This window comes from Medicago truncatula, chromosome 2, assembly GCF_003473485.1.
Source record: "Medicago truncatula cultivar Jemalong A17 chromosome 2, MtrunA17r5.0-ANR, whole genome shotgun sequence".
NCBI lineage: Eukaryota > Viridiplantae > Streptophyta > Magnoliopsida > Fabales > Fabaceae > Medicago > Medicago truncatula.
In genome coordinates this window covers 47,933,058-47,953,984 of record NC_053043.1, presented here as the reverse complement: position 1 = coordinate 47,953,984, position 20,927 = coordinate 47,933,058, and the positions used below count along the sequence as shown (strand labels likewise).

Here is a 20,927-nt window from a genome sequence, read left to right as displayed (position 1 = left end):
TAAAAGAAAAACACACACATTTGAATCTCATTATTTATTATAATAACACACATTAGAATCTTGGATAGCATAAATATCATAAGCCTAGAAATAAAGAATAACAATAATCAGCTATCCTTATTGGATGATAGTTGTAAAAATAAGCAAGTGAGTTGAAAATCATTTACAAGCCTCATACAATGAACGTTTTGAACTCTTCAAGCCGATTAAAACAAGAAGTATTCCAGTGTAGTTTAAATGGTAAGCTTCTTCAAGTAGTTGGAACTTGTTAAGATTCCATGGAGGAAACCTGAACCAAAAATCAGTGTAGTAACTTCTCCTAGCCACAGCTTTATGGTGACTGAATGCATCAAATGAGAACTTCCCATGATACTTGCCAAATCCACATTCACCAACTCCTCCAAATGGGATGGTATCCGCTATATACTGCAAAAAAAAAAAAAAAAAAGTTATCTTTAGTATAATAATCGAAGTGTTTGATAAAATTAGCGGTTGAAATAAGTGATAATGCAAGTCACTATCAGCAAATAAATACCTGTAGAATTGCATCATTAAATACAATGCTCCCAGATGATGTTTCAGATACCAATCTTCTCTGCAGTGTATTGTTCTTTGTGAAGGCATAAATTGCTAGAGGTTTAGGCTTTGAGTTTATGAACTCAATACCGTCTTCAATCTTCTCCACCTGCAAATAAACAATTGAAACTACTAATTAAAAGGGACTAAAAATAAGAAAAGGAATTATAAAAAAAAATAAATTATGTTGCAGATATATATCTTACAGTTATTATGGGAAGCACAGGGCCAAAGATTTCTTCTGTCATTATTGCTGATTCAAGTGGGGGATCTAGTAATATTGTTGGTTCCATAAATCTACGTAATATTTTAGTCCAAATAAAACGGTGAGGAAAATATTTTATATAATAGTATATTCTCTTATGTATGTTTATTAGGAGAAGTGAAAATAAAAACAAGATAACAATTTTTAAAAGGGAAATGTTATTTATAGCGAAAAAGCATTTCAAGAAGAAAAAAAAAACCACGACGCTATTTTAACAAATGTCATGGTCCATCTCTTTATATCATACCGTCTACAATGCGGAAGATTCAATGGAATGAAACACAAGATAATTTTGGGACATTTTTTGTCGCGATAAATATCACCACTCTTTCAAATTAGTCTTTTGAATTTTTTCAATCATATATGTCCTTTTTTTTTATAAGTCAATTTAATCATTGAAATTGTATGATGGAGATTTATGAGATTAAATTTTTATCAAATCAATGAAATTTTAAAATTTAGTTGATTTTAAAAATTAAATTGACTGTGATCTATAATTTTAGACACTAAATTGATGATCCATGAAGTAAAACTCGGATTGAACATTCTAGTAAGTAAGAAAAGAGAGTATTAATTAATTACATACAAGTCATCATCGTGAATAGAACCACCAAAAACCACAGATTCTTTGACATTAGGTTCATTGAGAAGACTCTTGATTCTATTGGAATGTTGTTTATTAACAATCCTTGCAATGGTATTGGATTCTTTTGGGTTGTCTCCAAACATTTTCTTAATCCCTTCCTTCATTAATTCCACCTGAAGAGAATAAAAGAAAGGGGTAATTATACTTCAAAATTATTAGTGTAATTGCAGCATAATAAAAAACTTTAAAAAAATTATTTCTTGCTTTTTACCAATGTAGAGCTGAAACTCTTTTCTACAAGGACATAATCAATTGCTATGCATGCTTGTCCTGCACAAGCCCCAAACTTTGCAACCAAAATTCGTTTCACAGCCATCTTATTGTTCAACAAAAATAAAAATCTTGTAAGCAATTTAAAAAAATAAATAAAATTGGAGAAGTGAAAAATTATTATTAGTTAAAGTGTTACCGTGTCCTAGAAAAGATTTAAACTATGTCATTTGAGATTATGAGTTCAAACTCTTAATATGTAACTAATATCTAATGGACCAATAAGTAATTTGTCATCATGCTTAGTTTATATTAACAAAACTTTTTTTTTTTTTTTTAAAATAGATGAAATGACAACTATCAGAAACTCACATGCTCAAACCCTGGTCGTGACGTCCGACCTATCGATTTCAGTATTTTTGTTGGTTGAGTTAAAACTTATATACTATATTAATAAAACTTAATATATAAACAAAAAATAACTCCTTTTTTTCTTGTCATTCATTAATATGCTACCTTTGTCTTGTCCTTTCTATTAATTTGTTATTTATAAAACTTTTTTTACAAATAGATGAAATGACAACCATCAGAAATTCACGTGCTCAAACCTTATTCGCGACGTTCGATTTAACAATTTCAATATTTTTATCGGTTGAGTTAAGATTTGTGTACTGTATTAATAAAACTTAATGAACCGAAAAATAACTTTTTTTTTTGTCCTTGCATTAATTTGCTACTTTTGTTTTGTCCTTCCACATTGGCTTTCTACAATAGAAGGTACATTCCATGTGAGAAGATTAAATGAACATGTACCTCTCTGTCCCAAGAAGTTGAAAGTGAATCAACCAGTGCTGGACATTTTCCTCCTAACTCCAATGTTATAGGAGTGAGATGCTCCACTGCTGCAGACATAACAATCCTCCCCACTCGTGCACTTCCTAATATATTGGATCATTACAAGTTTAATTTTTTTTATCATTGATAAAATCAAAAGTTAGAAAATAGAAATGAAAACTATGAAGCACAGACACTCCTCGGATAAAGCGTGTCCCCGTGTCGGACACGTGTCGCGTCCGACACAACACCGACACATATAATTATACCGAATTATGTGATTTCCTAAAAAATTTAGTTTTGTCGGCGTGTCAGTGTCCGTGTTCATATCCGTGCTTCATAGAATGAAAAGCAATATAATTAATATTTATGATGATGATGATGATAGTGAGAAGGTAAAAGAAATAGTAAGGTTGACCAGTGAAAAAAATCTTGTCCCATTTTTTATGTAGGAGGTGCTCTCCAATCTGTGGTCCACCTTCAATGATCTTAATGCCATTATTGTCCAAATAATTTGGTAGAACAGTGGCTAGAAGAGAAGAAGAAGTAGGGGCCAACTCTGAAGGTTTTAGGACTGCAACATTTCCAGCAGCTATGGCTCCAATTAATGGCTCCAAGGACAGTCCTGTTCATAAAACCAACCATATCTTGTTGATATTGTAACCAAGAGAGGCACCACTTTGCACTTGATTTCTTTATAGATTTAATATACTAAAACTTTATTTTACTCACCAAAGGGAAAATTCCATGATGAGATTATGAGGACTAGACCAAGAGGCTCAGCAACAATTTCTGCACTTGAAAGTAGTGCTATTTGGGGCAGTTTAGCCTGTTAAGTTGAAAATAATAAGGCATAACAATAAAGTATATAGTTATGGAATTCTTTAATTTCATGTAAAAGTATGGTGCAATTGTTCTTATTTTCAATAAACTAAGTATAATGGAAATATAAAATATACTTTTCTCATTTGTTTTGCATGTGTTGTACATATATAAACTAACCTCTTTACCAGCCATCCATTTTTTGAAGGACTTTATTGCCAAATCAATGGATTTTTTTAACGTTCCAACCTGCAAATATATATACACATATGAATTAATTAAGCAAACAAAATTAAACAGAAATATACTATATTATACTACTATAAGAGTGTAGCAAGTAGAATAAGAAACACACCTCATCTCTAAAAGCCTCAACATGATGCTTCCCTAAATCCTTCTTGAGGGCCTTCAAGATTTCTTCCTCATTTTCTTTGACAAAGTTACGCAACCCTTTTAGTTGTGATTCTCTCCATGATGTTTCTTTTGTTTTTCCACTCCCATAATATTTCCTCATGTTGTTTATATCTCTCTCTAAAGCTTCCGCTGAGAACTCCATGTCACCAATATTAGAGACTAATGCACCAAAACTCATGAACTACTACCAATATATATAGACACTCAATTTTAACTATTATTTATTTATTTATTTTTTAATTAGTCTAGTGGCTAGAATTCACGTTTTAAAGTGAAAATATATCTATTAACGGTCAAATGATTATATTTTTTATATACGTAATTAATTGTTATGTTAGTTTTTGGGATCAAATCCGACTTGCTTATTACTATAAAAGTACTTGGTGCTGACAAACAAGAAAGACAAACAACGCAGCACAAAGACGACGAACAAACCAACGTCGCACTAAGACGACGAAATCACAAAAAGAAACGAAATAGATGTGAAAATCGCTTATTTCAATAAAAGGGAAAGAGAAAAACGAGTTAAAGGGGTGATTTTTGGGTCAAAAATTGACCATAAATCAACCCTCTATGATGGATGAAGGAGAAAAAACTAGAGTTTTGGTGATGGTTCACAAAAAAGAATGAAAAAAATAATAATTTTCTTTTGTAAAAAAAAAAAAAAAAACTCCCAGAGCAAATCATTAATGTTGATAAAAAATCATATAATACTCCAATCACCCTTAATTTATTTTAGGAAAATATGTTATATAGTTGGTAATTTAAAAAAGAAAATCAAACCCTCCCATCCCTTTCCCTCCTAAATCCTCAATCCAAACACACCTTAAAAAATCTTCGATGTTCATTTTGATCATGAGAAAAAATAAATCGAGATAATATAATCCTCGTATGAATCACAGTAACAAAATAAGTTTTATTTTTAAAGATGGTATTGTTACAAAAAAGTACAATTGGTTAATGACATTAATTAATAAAGGACAATTTGCCCGTAGCAATCATTAAAAAAGAATAGATTGGTCTTTGCAACCGAAAAAATTCCTAAGTAATTTGTTATTCAATCAATTGCTCATTCTTTTGCATTCGAACGATCAATTTTCTGTTGGTACTAAAATGGAGGATTCATTGAAACAATAAGTCATTATTTGACTTGTCACTTTTACAGTTTTACTTATTTTAAAGAACCAATTTATTTGTCTTTGAACATAATTCACTTAGTTTGGACAATACATAATATATGTAAGGTCCAGAACTCCGAAAAAAAAAAACGTATTTATCCCTTTTGACACCTATTTATTTCTGAAAATTTTGTTTTTATCGGTTACTGAAAGTTACTTTTTCTGAAAATTTTGTTGATTATAACTGAGTAAAATAAGTTTTCACCGAAATAATTTTTACTAGTATCATATGTTTGAGAATATGATGCTTTTTTTTTTCGGTACTAAATATTGTTGCCACCTTTAATAAATGTATTTGGTATACTGTCCTTTTATCCGCATAAACCATTGGGGATGAGACACAAGACGCTCATTTGCCTATATATTATCGACGATTAATGCTAGCAATATTGTTTTTGAACATTATCTTTAATTTATTGCCTTACTGATTTAAATTATTGTGAGTTTACAGTTTAGAATAGAACCTACTTAAAATGGTACGACATATATTGATTTTATCCAATAAAAAAGTAAATGTTAAAGAGAGGTTCAAAAGTGAATGTTGTTAATATTTCTTATTATCAATTTACATGATAATGTATAAAGCAACTTAAAAATATATAAGTAGAAATGCAATATGTCTATATGCCTATCATTAATTACGCCCATTTACCTATCTATATATGTTATATATTGTTACGAGTAATGATATTTATACAACCATTTTATGATAATTTTTAAAATATTTTTTATTTTTTATTTTTTTGGTCAAAAACAATAAAGAGAAAAAAAAAAAGAGTAATAACACAATAAAAATATGAAAGAAAAAGTTGTTTTAAAATGATTATATGAATATCATCTATTTTATGGTACTATACAGTCAAATACGTAGGCATGTTGTACAAATAAATAGTGACATGTACCACATTAAAGCCTACTTTTTTTTCTTTTTCTTTTAGCTACTTACTAATATAGATAAACCAAAACATGACACCTAATACACATAAGAGAGAGAAAGAGAAAATACCACAGATTGCATTTCTACTTGGAGGTACAAGAGTGTATGTCCCCCTAAATATGTATGTATCATTGTTCTAAAATTATTAACATCTTGATTTTTTTTTTTTTTTTGTTGAGCAATTAACATCTTGATTATGAAAAAAGTGAATCTGCAAATGAAATATGATTGAATATATATTTTGATGTTGAAATAGATGATTAATTGCATTAATAGTCTTCACATAGAAGGAATCAATCTGATTACAATTTTTTAATAAAATATAATTTTTAAGGGAACTTCTATGGTACATCCATAATTTTGAGTGTACCGGTACTCTTGTTGTACCAAATTTATAAATTAACGATCACTTTAATGAAATAAAAAGGTATTTATCAATATTTATATTTTAGAAAACATCATTTCATAAGAAAAACCATCATTTCATTATTTATAAGGATTATATTAAAAAAATTACATTTTATCATAAAAAATAATTAATATTCATTGTTATGAGTAATAAAAATTCTTAAAAATTAAATTTTATTTCGTCGAAGCTTTTGGTAAATAAAATTTAATTATCTTAATTGTCAATGATAGAAAATAATTATTTTTCTTCAAGAAAACAACTGATTTATTATTAATTTTACGACTTGGTGTACCGATACACCCAAATTTATTGGATGTACCATAAAATTTGCCAATTTGTAATCAGATTTTACTTATCTTTTAATCAAACTAATGATACGTCAAAAATCCCATTTCCCTCGGAATCATATGGGAATTAATCTCAGTAATTTAGTCTAACATATCCTATCCTATATATAGTATTTTAGAAAGGAAGTGGAACTGTATAACAGACCACACAATAATTTTTCTCGAAAAAGCAGGTTCTGCATCAAGACATCGAAGAAGAGCCATCATCAATGTACGGTACGATCATTCTTTATGGAATGAACAAATCATTCACTGGCTGGGGCCCAAGATTGTACCCTATCTACTGGTGCTAGTAGCATAGTACTAAATTTTCATTGAAAGTCTCGTTCAATGAACTGAGAGAGTGAGATACGTATATATATTATATGTCATGACAGTGATTATCATAGAAAGAAAAGGAAGAAAGAAAACATAAAAAATATCTATATCTATATCTTCTACAACAATATATAAAAAGAATATATCCATTTGGGCGAATTTTTCATCTATTTATACCCTTAATTTATACTATTTTATTCACTACTTTATATATTTTTACAATAATATAATATTTAAGTTATTAATTAAATAAATAGTTAAGTCTCATTAAAGAAGGAACAACTCTACTACAATAGAAACAATATTGAACATTATTATTTTAATCTTATTTGGAAAAAATATTTGATCATAGTATTTGAAGGAATTGAAATTTCTTAACTTTTTTCTAAGAGGCCGAAAATTTATTACTATAACAGAGCGTATGTAATTACACGTACATGGACCGTACTGACAAGTCTAGTAGGCTTTTCTATGAGCCTTTTTCTATCCTAATTAATTTAGTGGCCTTTTTTTTTTGTTACAATTTTAGTGGCCTTTTTAAAAACCTTGAATTTAACCTAATTACTAAATGATTTAGGTCAGATTGGGTTTTAATTAGGTTGAGTCCGTTGAGTCATAGGCCTCTGACTATCGGTTTGACCTATATCCCACCCCTAATTGCCACACTTTTTAAAATTATTTATAAAAAAAATGAGTTTTCAATATTAATTATTTAATTTTATTTATATCCTCCATTTGAAGTTATTTGCATCACTTTGAATTTTTTATTTTTTAGTTTATATCTACAACAACATATAAAGGATATACACTCTATTGGACTGGATTTTTTTCTTTTCTTTTTATCCTTGATTTAAACCTTTTTATTATTTTTATAATATTGTTTAAATTATCAACAAAAAAATCGATTAAATCTCACTAAATTAGAAACAATAAGCAATAATGGGATGAACAATTCAAAGCAATAGGAACGATATTTTTTTATCAACAAAAAGGTTACTATTAATCAAACAAATCCAAAAAAAACTTGTTGATCAATTACACATGGAATTTTTTTTTTTTAACATAATTTTTTTTCTTCCTAAAAACACAAGTAAAATATTAAAATGCCCCCAACGATAATTAACTACCACTGACTTATAACTAGAAAACGACGTTAGTTAACTACCGCTGAATTTTTTAGTCATTTACATGTGTTTCCAGGAACTATTGGATGTCAGAAAAGCAACCATCTTACACATGGTGTTGTTTCTTCAAGCCACACGATGTTTGGGTGTTCTGAAGCAAATTGGGCTGATTTATTCTCAGGATCATCCAAAAGGGCTGATTTATTGGACTATTAATCACAAAAAAGAGTATCAACTATATAATTTGGCGTAAACACATGCCAATACACGTTCTATTCAATTGACCTGGAAAAGAGGAATCAACGTTGCATTTGAGACGCCCACATTGAGGGAATTTCCATCAAAGATGAGCTAGGGTCAGCGTGGAGGTCCGCAACTGCTGATGTAGAGAAATGTCCAAAAGAAGCCGTCGAGAGTGCCACATTTTGAGGAATTTCTATGCTAGATTGATTCGGGTGAACAATGGTTGTGGTTGTGTTTACAAGCGTTCAATCCTTCAACAATCGATGAGCTTTGTCAAGTATTTGAGCATCTGTCTCACTAACATCATACCACACTTTGAGCTTGCAATGCTTCCATACGCTCCAAAACAAACTAACAATACGAGAAGTAAGATCCGGCGTAAGGCATTGTAACATAAAAAAGATTGCTTTTGAAGTCGTACTAGTGTCAGTGGCATCTTGCTGGATGTTATTCCATAAGCTAGCCGTAGTCCAAACTACATTGCAAATGGGCAAGTAAAAAACATGCGAGTCAAGTCCTCATCGAAAGAATCACAACTAACACAATTTGTAGGGCATTGAAAACATTTACCTTGTAAGCGTACTTGCGTGGGCAAACAACCTCGACACATTTCCAAACAAATTTTTTTTTTTTGGGGAAACTTTAACCGCCAAAATACCAAACAGAAGCCTAGCCTTTGAAGATGAGAGGTGTCCGCCAAACCCTCCATACAAAGCATGTATGCCCTTTTAATAAGCACATTGTATGCTCTTGGCTTACTACCATAAATATGATCTCCGTTAGTAAGCCATGGTTCATCTATCCTAAGACAATGGACAATATTTGAGTAAAAAATGAAGGCTTAAGGCTATATAATTAAAAAATATAAGAATTTCCATTGTGATTCAAAACAAAACTTAATTTTGAAAAACATAGCAGATTCCCTAGGCGAAAGAGGCTAGCCCAGTGAATTTGACATTTCAAAATTGATGTAAATTCTGTCAATTTGGCTCAGAGGGGCAATCAATTCTCGATCATATTTATACTTTCAAACAAACAATAAGATTCTGCATAAAACGATTCAGTTAAAACACAAATTTGCTGGTCTCCATGTATATAGTAAAATTTGGAAATCTACCTCACATTTTGGCTAGTTCTAAATTATTCAAAATTAATCAAGCAATGAATAAAAAGGTTTTGCATAAAGTAGAAGTTTATATCATTAGCGATAAACATGTACCTCGACTCAACAGTCATCAAAGATTCTATAATCAAATATTTGTAGACGAAGAATACTCTCATAAAACAACTATATGAGTTTTGGTGCACTTGTAATGTCTTAGCGAATATTCATGTTGTTTGAACCGAAGAATGCTGGAGCCACATAACAAAGAGGCATGGATGTTATCTTCCATGATCTTATTCGAAAAAGCATGGAGGGTTCACATTGATGATGTGGTGGTAAAATCCAAATACTCCCATTATTAGTTTCTCAAAGTAGACGAAGCCTTAAGATGACTAAGGTAGCATTTTTAAATTTTATTTCGATTAAGTGTACCTTTGGAATATCAACCGGAAATTTTATAATTTTCTTGGTGCATAACAAGAGAATTAAGGTGTACAAGAACAAAAATAAATGAAAGGAGTTTCAGAGTCTCTTAGGAAGGAGGATCAACTTCCCAAGGATATTCATATCCAATTGGAAGGTCTTTATGAGTAGAGAGATTTTGACCATTTGTGTCAGTTCCTCCAATACTATGTAAACTACTAAATCTCTACATTTTTGTTGAAGATGAGTCGGATGTTGATATATCTAAATAGATTTAGATATGCCAAATAAGGTTTGGGATGATGACTTCCCTATAAAATTGTTACCCAATTCATTTTGCACTTATCATTTTAATCAATATACATGATTTGTTCGGATTATAAAAATCCAAAATGTTTGAAATCCTCCAAAGTACACATTTTAACACGGTTTTGGACCAATTTAGATTATATAATCCAAACAACTCTATGACGGTTTTAGATTATATAATCTGAACCAGTTCAAAATGTGAATGGTGGCTTGGTCAGCAAGACTGCCTCATTTAACATTTTTTTTTGTCCTGGTCATACAATTTTTTTCCTTCCCTTGACTATCTGTTACACTCTATGGATGCATTTCCCCCGTAAATACCAACTCATTCTTCACAAATTCTCATTTCATCACACATTCTCTCATTCTTTTTTATAGTGTTCACGATGTCAATGTTACACCGTTCGTCTTTCACACAAAGGTTTCTCTCATTATGCAGAGATAATATGAATGGTCAAAGGACAATGTCTCACTTTGTAGGTTTGCTCATCATAGTCTTCTTCTCCCATCTTCTCCTTCTGAGGATGTGCAAGAGGAAACAAACTCTCTCATCTTCTTCTTATAAGGATGTGCGAGAGCAAACAAATCTTCCACTCCTTCCCCCTCTATCCTTTTCTACTACAAATATTGCTTTAAGTGTCTAATAACTTGTTGTAATAAGCATTATGCTAATGTAAATGTAAGATGAAATATTGATCAAATAATAAAATATGTTCAATTATTGGCGTCGCTTAAAATTTATGTCTTTTTTTTTTTTTTTTTTCATTTCCGCTTATTTCTTTTTAATAATGTATGCCATTGTTTCGCAAAGTTGATCGAAAATCTGGTTAAACACGTTTTTGGATTATATAATTCGAAAATCTCCAAAAAGTAATTTGAATTATATAATATAAATAGGAGTATTTTCGGAATTGAGTAGGACATGTAAGAAGAGAGTACCGTGAAAAAAGAAATTGCCTAATTTTTTTCTAGAATGACTAAGATAAGAAAGGCAGCAATTATCCTCATCCAGTTTGATTCTTCTTTTACTCTTGCAGGAGTGGGTCTGCTTTGCTGCTTCTCGTAAAGGATCATTTATCTTTCATTTTGATACATTTAAGGTTCTTCAACATGCTTTTGAAAGTGTTGAAACATGAAACTCTCAATTCACCACTTTTACCCCTCACAAATCCTCTACATATTATATTTGTCAGAAGCTGATCATTCGCAACCAAGGGTACATTAAAGTAGGAGTAATGATAAGTAGGGTACATTGAACAAAAAAAACATGCTTTTTAATATAGAAAAGAATTTTCATAACATGTTATGTCATTAACCAATTTCGTTGTTTCATTAACTACTAAGATATATTTTTGTTTTTTGAGGGAGCTAAGATACACTGTTTACCACTTTTGAGATCTATGTAATTTTGTACTGCCTCCGTCCCTAATTATAGGGTCCTTTTGAAAAAATAACGGGAATTAAGATACTGGATATTTGTATTAAATATGTTTGTAATTAGTATTATTTTTACAATTTTATCCTTTAAGAGAGAGATGATTTATGTTTTCTACATGTTATTTATTGCTGATTGAAGAAAAAGATGTATGATTAATAGGGGCATGCATGTATGTAAAAAATAATTAATGTAGTTGGAAATAGCAAAGGAGTCTTATAAAAAGAGACAAAAAAAAATTCTCAAAGGGGTCTTATAATTAGGGAAGATAGTAACTTTTTTGAAATCATGTAAAATAAATGGTTAGTATATTTCATTTTTTGTAATTAATGAAATAGTTAAAGTGGTTAATAAAATTTATTCAAAAGGTGATTGACAAGTATATTTTTTTTGGCTAATACAATAGTAAAAAATAGGTTAATAACAGAACTAAAAAAAATATATAACGTCTTATTCTCCTTTGAAAAAAATATATGATATCTTACAATATTATTTTTTTATTGGTTTCTTTAACTAGTGTCCTAACGTCCTAACGACACACATTAATCTTTCTTTTAAAGAAACGCCTAACACATAAGCCAACAAGGGTGAGCCTAAATCATGACAAGTATCATGCAAAACAAAAAGCAACTTTGAACTACTAACTTCTTTTTTGGCAAAAAAATTCTCACAAACATTGTCTTCACGAAGAACATGATGAATATAAATAACAAAATCTTTAGCCATTAAATAACTAAATTCTCGCATTTGGAACTCACCCGTACACCATGGTCTATATCACATTTTGCTACCCCATCATGATGCTTTTTAGAGCAGAGATTTAAATAGTCTCTTATGTCACGAAAGTAGAAGCTCACAATCCGTCTAATCTTCCAGTTCAGATAATAACCTTATGCTTGACAAAAGCAAAGAAAATTCAATATGAGTTGCGCTATGTTTATGAACCACACACACATATTCATTTTCTCTTATTTTTGCTAAAAGTCACTAATCAACTTGGAAAATGAAAAGAATTGTCCGTTTTTACTTTTGAAATACAAAGTTTGTCACTGTTAAAGCTTCAAACAATTTTCAAATAGTGGTCGTAGAAAACAAAGTAGATTTTGGCCTTTCCATTCAAAATTGTTTCAATTGCAGCTTGTAATCCCTCCCAACAAAATTGAATTTTGCCCATATATTTTTGTCCTCGCATTAAAAAGATGGCCAGATAAGTCAATGATTTGTTGCACCATTTCTTTCTTTCTTTTGCTCACATGATTCACCTTTAATTAATTAGTCCGAAAAAAGAAAAAAAGATATGTGCACGAGAAAAACAGAGAAAGCTTCTTGTTTTGGACAAAATAAAACATAGAATGTTAAAGTGCATCATTTCCTTACTTCAACCATAATTTATTTAGATATTTTGATTACTATTTTATTTATATAAAAGTCATATTCTAAATTGCACGTGCTGTGCATGCGTGTCAATCACATTAATTCACACATTCATACATTTGATTAGGAATATTCCCATAACAAAGCAGTACATACTTTTATAAAACTGTTTCCTTTTTCTTAATTAGTTAGTCAATCCAAAACCGTACTTGGAGTAAATTACCATTACATCATAAGTAATTAACCAAAGGTTAAATATACAACTTCATTTATAAAAACCAATTGCTAGCTGGTAAAAGTAGTAGTTCTAAATTATGCACTTGAATATTGCTTAATAATTAATCAACCAATTCAATCCCTCTTCTTAGATTATCTAATGGCTATGATTGCTTGCATATGCAACGTTAATGTGGGTCTTGTCTGGTCCACATAGAAAATAATTATAGACTAATTTCAAAACTTGTAAATATGATGATAGTAACATTCGATTCAAATGTTGAATCATATATATAAATTAATTAAATTTGCGGCAGTATATATGGACTGGAAAGGTCCAAATATCTTCTTTTGTCACTTAAATTTTAGGGATGAGAGAATGCTTGCACAATATAATACTATTGATTAAAATGGACATATTTGAGTCTGTTTTACTTTTCCGTTTTTTCTTTTGGTGATAAAACTTAAGCATGTTGATCTTATGTTAAAAATATTAAACTAAGAAACAGGAAAATATTCATTATTAATTAAAGTGTGTGCCGTCCTAGCTTTTATTGATTAACCCTTGTAAATGTTGGACTTCTATATATCTTCAACTACACGTGTTGAGAGATTATGTGAAGTGGAAGCAAAAAACTTAGCTTGGTTATAAAACAAACTGTTATATACGTTTGATAAATATAAATATAAATATATATTAATGTGTCACACTATATATGGTCTATGATAAATTCATGTATGTTATGATAACCTTGTGAGTGAAGAAAAATAATAAGAAAAAGTAAAAAGACAAGGCCATGGAGTCAAAGACAAGACGACCACCAATATGTCTCAAATAATATTATGTCTCTCTCCAAACCGTTTCTTACTACCAACTCTTTTTTCTCACTCTTTCCTATATTGTAAGCAAACACCATAACCATCACAATCATCATCATGTTCATTATTAATTTATTTCCTCCTTATGAAGCTTCTTTCTAATCTTTCTCCCTATACCTAGCTAGCTCTATATATATATAAAACTATCTCTCATATTGTTCATATCAAATTAACCAATTTGGGAAGAAAATAACAAACTAATACAATGAGAAAGCCAGAGATTTGTAGTACTAAAAACAACATCAATATTAATAAGAAGAAGCTTAGAAAAGGTTTGTGGTCACCAGAAGAAGATGAGAAACTTATGAACTATATGGTTAGGAATGGACAAGGATGTTGGAGTGATGTGGCAAGAAATGCTGGATTGGAAAGATGTGGCAAAAGTTGTAGGCTAAGATGGATCAATTACTTGAGGCCTGATCTTAAAAGAGGTGCTTTCTCAACACAAGAAGAAGAACTCATCATCCATTTCCATTCTCTACTTGGAAACAGGTCCATCAATAATATTCTTCTCTACTTATTCATCCATCTTAAACAATAAATTCAATTTATACATCTTTGATTAACATTAGGGTGGCATTGTGATTTTGTTAAATTATATTGGCACACTGTGACACTACTAAACTCACCATAATTCAAATATGTAAAATAACTTATAATATTATAATAACTAGTAAAATCTGCATAGAACTCAGGTAGTGGAAAATTTAGTGTGAAGGGAGAACATATACATATGTAAAATCTAGGTTATATCCTTAATTAGCTATTATTTTTTCTTGGAGGAGTGGTAGGTGTTTAACTAAGTGTTAATTAATTAGTAAAGAAGAGAATTAGTTCTAAATTAATGAGTACTGTTCCAATATATGTTTGCATGTTAACATGCATATATATATATATATATATATATATATATATATATATATATATATATATATATATATATATATATATGTATGAAAGAATTAATACAAGCTTTCTAATTAAGATAGCTAGTAAGATACGAAAACATGATATTCCATGAGACAATCCCGCACTATTATCCATCTAATAAGTCATACAATAATCAATAATTTTAATTGCAAATCATTTTTATTTTTATATATAAATCACCTTTTTATATAGAATAAATGAAACACATTTTTCATTAATTATATTTTTTATGTATATTGTTTGGGAGTCCCTGGATATGCATATTAACTAAATAAGCTAACAAAAGGACTTGGAGTTAAAGACACTCCATATCTGAAGGTTTTTTATTAGCTTACATGCAAAGTATTCTTTTGTTATGTTTCAAATTAATTAACTTCTTCTATAATATGCATTGACCTGACATTTGAATACATTTGACTTTTTGAAGATGGTCTCAAATAGCAGCACGATTACCGGGAAGAACCGACAATGAAATAAAAAACTTTTGGAATTCAACTATAAAGAAAAGACTTAAGAACTTGTCTTCTTCAACCTCACCAAATCCAAGTGATGAGTCCTCACCTGAACCTAACAAAGATTTCAATATACAACAAGGGTCCTATATTTCTATACAACATGCAAATTACAACAGCTACATGAGTATGCCTATGTTCACTTCATCATCAACATCTCCATCACCATCAATATTGCAAAACACAATTTTCAATACCATGAATATTGACACGTTGCCTGTGATGGATCATAGTGGATACTTCAACAATACAGTTACTACAATGCCATGCTTTTCGTCACAAAATCACGAAGTTGAAATTAAAGGTTCTTATTTAGAAAATGGTGTGTTTGGGAGTGTAAATATTGGAGTAGAAGGGGATATGGAGAATAAGTGCAACATAGAAACTAACCCTAACCATTCTGATTATTATTTTGATGACATAAAGATAAACAATATGCTTAGTAACTGCAATATTATTGAAAGCAATAATAATAAAATTGAAAGTAGGGGTGAAGTAGTGGAGAATTTATTTCAAGAACAATTCAACTTGGGAGAATGGGATTTTGAGGAGTTGATGAAAGATGTTTCCTCCTTTTTATTTTCTTGATTTTTCATTCTGATCCAATAATATTTGTGTTCCTACGGCTATATCATTTTTTTCCCTCAATTTCTCCTAATTGGGGTCCCATTTTTTAGTCAAACCTTCAGAATTTATATATGAACCTTGATTGGTAGACTTGGTGGTTTCATTACAATACCTTTGTTGTTATACGAAAGGAGTATATAAGTTTACAAATTAACAATAAACAGGTAGGTCTGAAATAAAAGTCAAACATATATACATGATCGTGTAAGTAGTCTTGCAAGTTAATTTTTGTACCTGGAAACCATTGTAGTTAATTACAATATTAATCTTCCTTCCTAGCTTGGAAAAGGATATCATGAATAGATTAATTGTTCTTGTTCAACCTTTGTCAGGGGATATATATAGTACTCATCATAATAAATAGGTTTAATTGCACTTTTGGACCTCTATCTTTTCAAAAGTTGCGGTTATGGACCCCTAACTAATTTAAATACAAAACAGCCCCCTATGTTTTGATTCTTTAGCAGTTTTGGACCCCTAAGGCAAAAAAAAAAAAAATTGACACGTGGCACCTCACTTAGGGTGCCTCGTCAGCGTTGACCGAGTCAACAATGGACGGGGGTCCAAAACTGCCAAAGAATCAAAACATAGGGGGCTGTTTTGTATTTAAATTAGTTATGGGTCCATAACCGCAACTTTTGGAAAGATAGGGGTCCAAAAGTGCAATTAAGCCTAATAAATATACATTGTCATACCCCAATTTAATTTTGATCCAAGATCTCACTGATACGTATCATTTGAACCTGATCAATCTCTAATTTTTTAATGAAAAATTCAGCAGAGAGGTATTTTAAAATACCTCATGTTTTTTTTCAAAGTCGGGCACTCCTCTCTTATTCATGTGGCGAGGCTTGTGTGTTTGTATGAAATCCCCTTTTGCTGCGCGTACTTCCGTTTACTTGTTTGCAGGGGGCTTCTTTAATCACAATTAGCTGTTGTCGTGGCTATTCTTTCAATTTTCGAGTGTCTGTTCTATTCCATTCCAATTGCAAGGCAGTGGCTGCTCTCCAAAGTTAATGAGACTTTTTAATTTCCTCTTGCATTTTTTCTTTTCTTTAGCGTTTTTTTTTTTTTTTTATTCTCATGCATCTTTATTAGGTCAAGGGTCCTTGTGGTGGTCCAACGCCACCATAATGTACATACGTTTTTATTTCTGCTCCCTTAGATTAGTTTTAATTTTAAAATAAACATGCAAATAACAAAAATCACAAAAACATTATTTTTTAATAAACCTTGGTTCCAAAAATCAAGTGATCCTCTTTTATTTTATTTTCTTAATCAAACATAATCAATTTAATCTTACTTTGAGTAATTTTCTTTTAATATAAAAAACACTAATCAATCCTATTTTGCCACTTGACTTTTACTTTAAAACCTTTTTTAAAACTAATAAAAAACACAACATATCAAACGTCAATTTCTACCATGAACTATGTGATTTTGATCCCTCACGATAGGTAATCAATTTTCTTTTCTTTTTAACTCATCATTCAATCCTATTTTTCTTTTCTTAAAGTAAGCAAGTATATATTGAATCATACACACACACATATCTCAGTTTGATAGATTGAATCCTGCGATGCATAAACAAGTATATATGCACCTACTTTGAATCTTCTATATATAGTGGTTTCAAAGTCACTTGATTCAAATTTAGACATATTATTTGGATATGCGCATATTTAAAAAAAGGTGGAAAGAGAAAAAAATTAAATAATATATATTTATAAAATATTTAAATAGTATATATTTTTTTTTGCGTCCAAATGATGTGTCCAAATGATTATAACCACCCAAGCATTTTTAAAAATATTAAATGTATGAGTAGTTCGATATCATGGTTTAGATCCAACAACACAATTGTGAGCTGCTACGAATGATTGCATATAAAGACTCCTTTTAGATTACTTGATCACAAACACAAATATTTTGTATTTAGACACACATTAACAATCTAAGAGAAAGTCTTCGTTGGACACAAACCTAACACTTCAATCTAAGAGAAAGTCTTCGTTGGACACAAACCTAACACTTCAATTTTGGACACACACAAAAGCAAGAAAAAGTTAATAGAAAATAAAATTATAATATATCAATTGATTTGACTAAATACTTTTTATTTAATTTTGTTAATTTTATGTGAATATATACCCAAAATTGAGGTGTTGGGTATGTGCCCAAGTAAGACTTTCTCAACAATCAATTCATGGTTGTGTGGCTAATGAGTGTGTGCCTAAATATAAAAGATTTATGGTTGTGTCCAACCAGCTCCTTCTTTTGATAGAATCATTCGCTATAGTAACAAAAATACATTCCGTACGAAGGTCATAGAATAACAGTCACAAGAATTGATTCAGTCAAAATAAAGTTTGTTATGCTCTTTGGAAGCAAAGCATATTTACTTTCATGACTAATTTAATCTTCTATGTATACTTCTCTCAAAAAAATCTATCTATGTATACTTGGAAAGATGACGTCTAATTTAATCATTCATGTTAATTAGTCCACTCTGTACTCAACAGTCGGATTAGTTAGTGTTAATTTTGTGGAGGTTTCATCATATTATTGGAAAGTTATTTAAGTTAAATGGCTGAATTTCAAAGATTAATAATTATAACTTCAACTCTCATTCCAAGCCGTGAAAGAGAACTGGGTATTAAGACAAACGAAAAATATGCAATAATTAATGCAGGATAATTATCAAGAAGTGAATATAAAGCAACAAGTAATTGATTTGAAATGGACAAGTAATAAGTAACAATAAGTAAGTAACTAAATAATTTGATTCAAATGGTTAATGAACTTTAGCAAACAACAAAATTGTTAAGAAAATCTAAATTTGAATTCTGTGTGAAGTTTTTTTAAACCAAACTTTAATTACTTTTTCGGTTAAACTTTGAATTATCAAAGTCTATTTTTGAAGATAGTGCTTTCTTTGATAACATTTCCCTAGCGATAGTACTTTGCATCCACACCATAATATGTTTTCTTCTTCATTTCATAATTTAACTTTAGTCTTTATACATATTCTCGTATCATATGTTGTCTCACTTTTGAGGCCAACATATATATAATGGAATTCAGCTATCTAGTCTAGTGTAATGTGATAAAACACAATCATGACCAAAAAAAGTTCAAAACGAATCTCAAATTATTACTACTTGTTTCGTTGTACTTAAAATAGTGAGAAGTAAAGAGGCTACACAAAGAATGGCAAGGCTTCTTTTATTTATTACAATAAGCAAACATTTAGTAGTAAGTTAGACATGATAAAAGTTTAAAATTTTCAGCCATAGATCAATATTCAATAGATACAAGTTATAGCATATCAGTAACATGGAATAAGGAATTGTATACTTTTAAATTAGATTGATGAAGAATAACTATCAGAAGGATGAGAGGGATGACTACCCTCATTCCGTTTAGCACGAATGTTCAGAGTAGTTTAACCGTCTGATGGGATGACGTTTAAATAGCTAAACGGGCAGGGACCTCTCATTGGGCTTAGCTAAATGGTCCAACCCATCACGGTCCATTTAAAAAGAATAGCTCAATCAAACATATTCATCAACTAATTAGTGCTTAACACAATAGACCATAATTTATACTATAACATTAACTCCAACATATGAAGCATTGGGTGGAATTTTTTGTCACTGCACCATATGTATTGACATTTATCCAATTGACAAGAGGGGGTCCAGAGAAATTCTTTGATCAGGGCCGGCCCTAGGGCATAGGCCACGAGTACGACGGCCTAGGGCCCTTGCCGGTAGGGGCCCAATTTTTTTTTTAAGGTAGGGGTATATATAGAAATATTTGGATTTTAGGGGGTATATATAGTAAAATTCTCTGAAAAGGCCCAATCTTTGACATGTTATAGAAATGGGCTGAAATCTATTAATGTTTTTGCCCTTTTAGTGAGATTCGCTATATATATCCCATGCAGCACAAAAATTTCTATATACACCCTCCTATAAAAAAAATTGGTTGTTCTTAATAATATGCTTGAAAATTTATTATCGAAGAAATTAGTGATATTTTTTTGGGCCCTTTGTTCTTAATAATGTGCTTCACTAATATTAAAAATATCGACGATATTTATTATCCAAGAAATTGAGATAATTTTCATTACAAAACAAATTCTATTTTATTTGAAAATGGGGTGCTAAAATTTCGGTCTACTTCACATGTGCTATTTTTCTCTACTTGTAGGATATTTCATTTTGTTTTGGTGTATATAGAATATTTAATTTATTTTCAGATGTTGTCTAAAAAACATTTATTTGGTAGTGAAAAGTGAAATAAAAAAAAACAAAATGAAGAGCTAAAAAAACACAACAATGAGCTAAAAAAATTATAATGTATTATGTAAGGGGTCCTTTTTTCATATTATGCCTAAGGTCCGTAAAACGCTAGGAACGGCCCTGTCTTTGATCAAGGGGTTTCTAGGAGGATGAATGTTGATTTTTAAAGCTTTTGGGATTACAAATTCCCTCATATTGCTGGAAGCAATAAGTTTAATTTGTTACCTGATAAAGTGACTTTTGAAATGATCATACTAATGGTTGTCTTCCATAGAATTTGTTTGTCCTGAAACTTGGAATATTGGTTTCTTGCGCACCAAATCATGTTTTAAGATGTTGATGATACAAGCTTTAATCAGAAGCTTACATTGAGGAGTCCACTGCCTCTCACAAACTGACCAAATGTCTTCAACAGAGGTGAATTGAATGGTAACATGCACAACATTAGAAATGTGGCAGTAAGAATCAACAATGAAATCACAAACTA

The 20,927-nt window shown here is 30.3% G+C and overlaps 2 protein-coding genes across 2 annotated transcripts; one reads left to right on the top strand and one right to left on the bottom strand.

Annotated features, from left to right (window-relative positions):
* LOC11433409 (aldehyde dehydrogenase family 3 member F1) lies at positions 1-3,919 on the bottom strand. The gene is made up of 10 exons (XM_003597379.3): positions 3,709-3,919; positions 3,534-3,602; positions 3,264-3,360; positions 2,950-3,156; positions 2,511-2,635; positions 1,699-1,803; positions 1,428-1,600; positions 783-873; positions 536-685; positions 1-426 (listed from the first exon to the last, which is right to left on the bottom strand). The coding sequence occupies exons 1-10, from the start codon at positions 3,907-3,909 to the stop codon at positions 160-162; spliced, it is 1,485 nt and encodes a 494-aa protein (XP_003597427.2). The 5' UTR covers positions 3,910-3,919; the 3' UTR covers positions 1-159.
* A 10,318-nt stretch (positions 3,920-14,237) lies between these two features.
* Positions 14,238-16,411, top strand: LOC11416102 (transcription factor MYB46). Its single transcript, XM_003597375.4, has 2 exons — positions 14,238-14,556; positions 15,422-16,411. Exons 1-2 carry the CDS (start codon positions 14,270-14,272, stop codon positions 16,092-16,094), a joined length of 960 nt encoding a protein of 319 aa, XP_003597423.2. The 5' UTR covers positions 14,238-14,269; the 3' UTR covers positions 16,095-16,411.
* Positions 16,412-20,927: the final 4,516 nt, after the last annotated feature.

Coding starts and splice junctions, on each gene's coding strand:
- LOC11433409 (XM_003597379.3), bottom strand. CDS start 3,909: ATGGAGTTCTCAGCGGAAGCTTTAGAGAGAGATATAAACAACATGAGG. Junction 3,157..3,263: donor ATCATGGAATTTTCCCTTTG/GTGAGTAAAATA, acceptor TTTTATGAACAG/GACTGTCCTTGGAGCCATTA. Junction 2,636..2,949: donor GGACAAGATTTTTTTCACTG/GTCAACCTTACT, acceptor CCAATATATTAG/GAAGTGCACGAGTGGGGAGG.
- LOC11416102 (XM_003597375.4), top strand. CDS start 14,270: ATGAGAAAGCCAGAGATTTGTAGTACTAAAAACAACATCAATATTAAT. Junction 14,557..15,421: donor CATTCTCTACTTGGAAACAG/GTCCATCAATAA, acceptor GACTTTTTGAAG/ATGGTCTCAAATAGCAGCAC.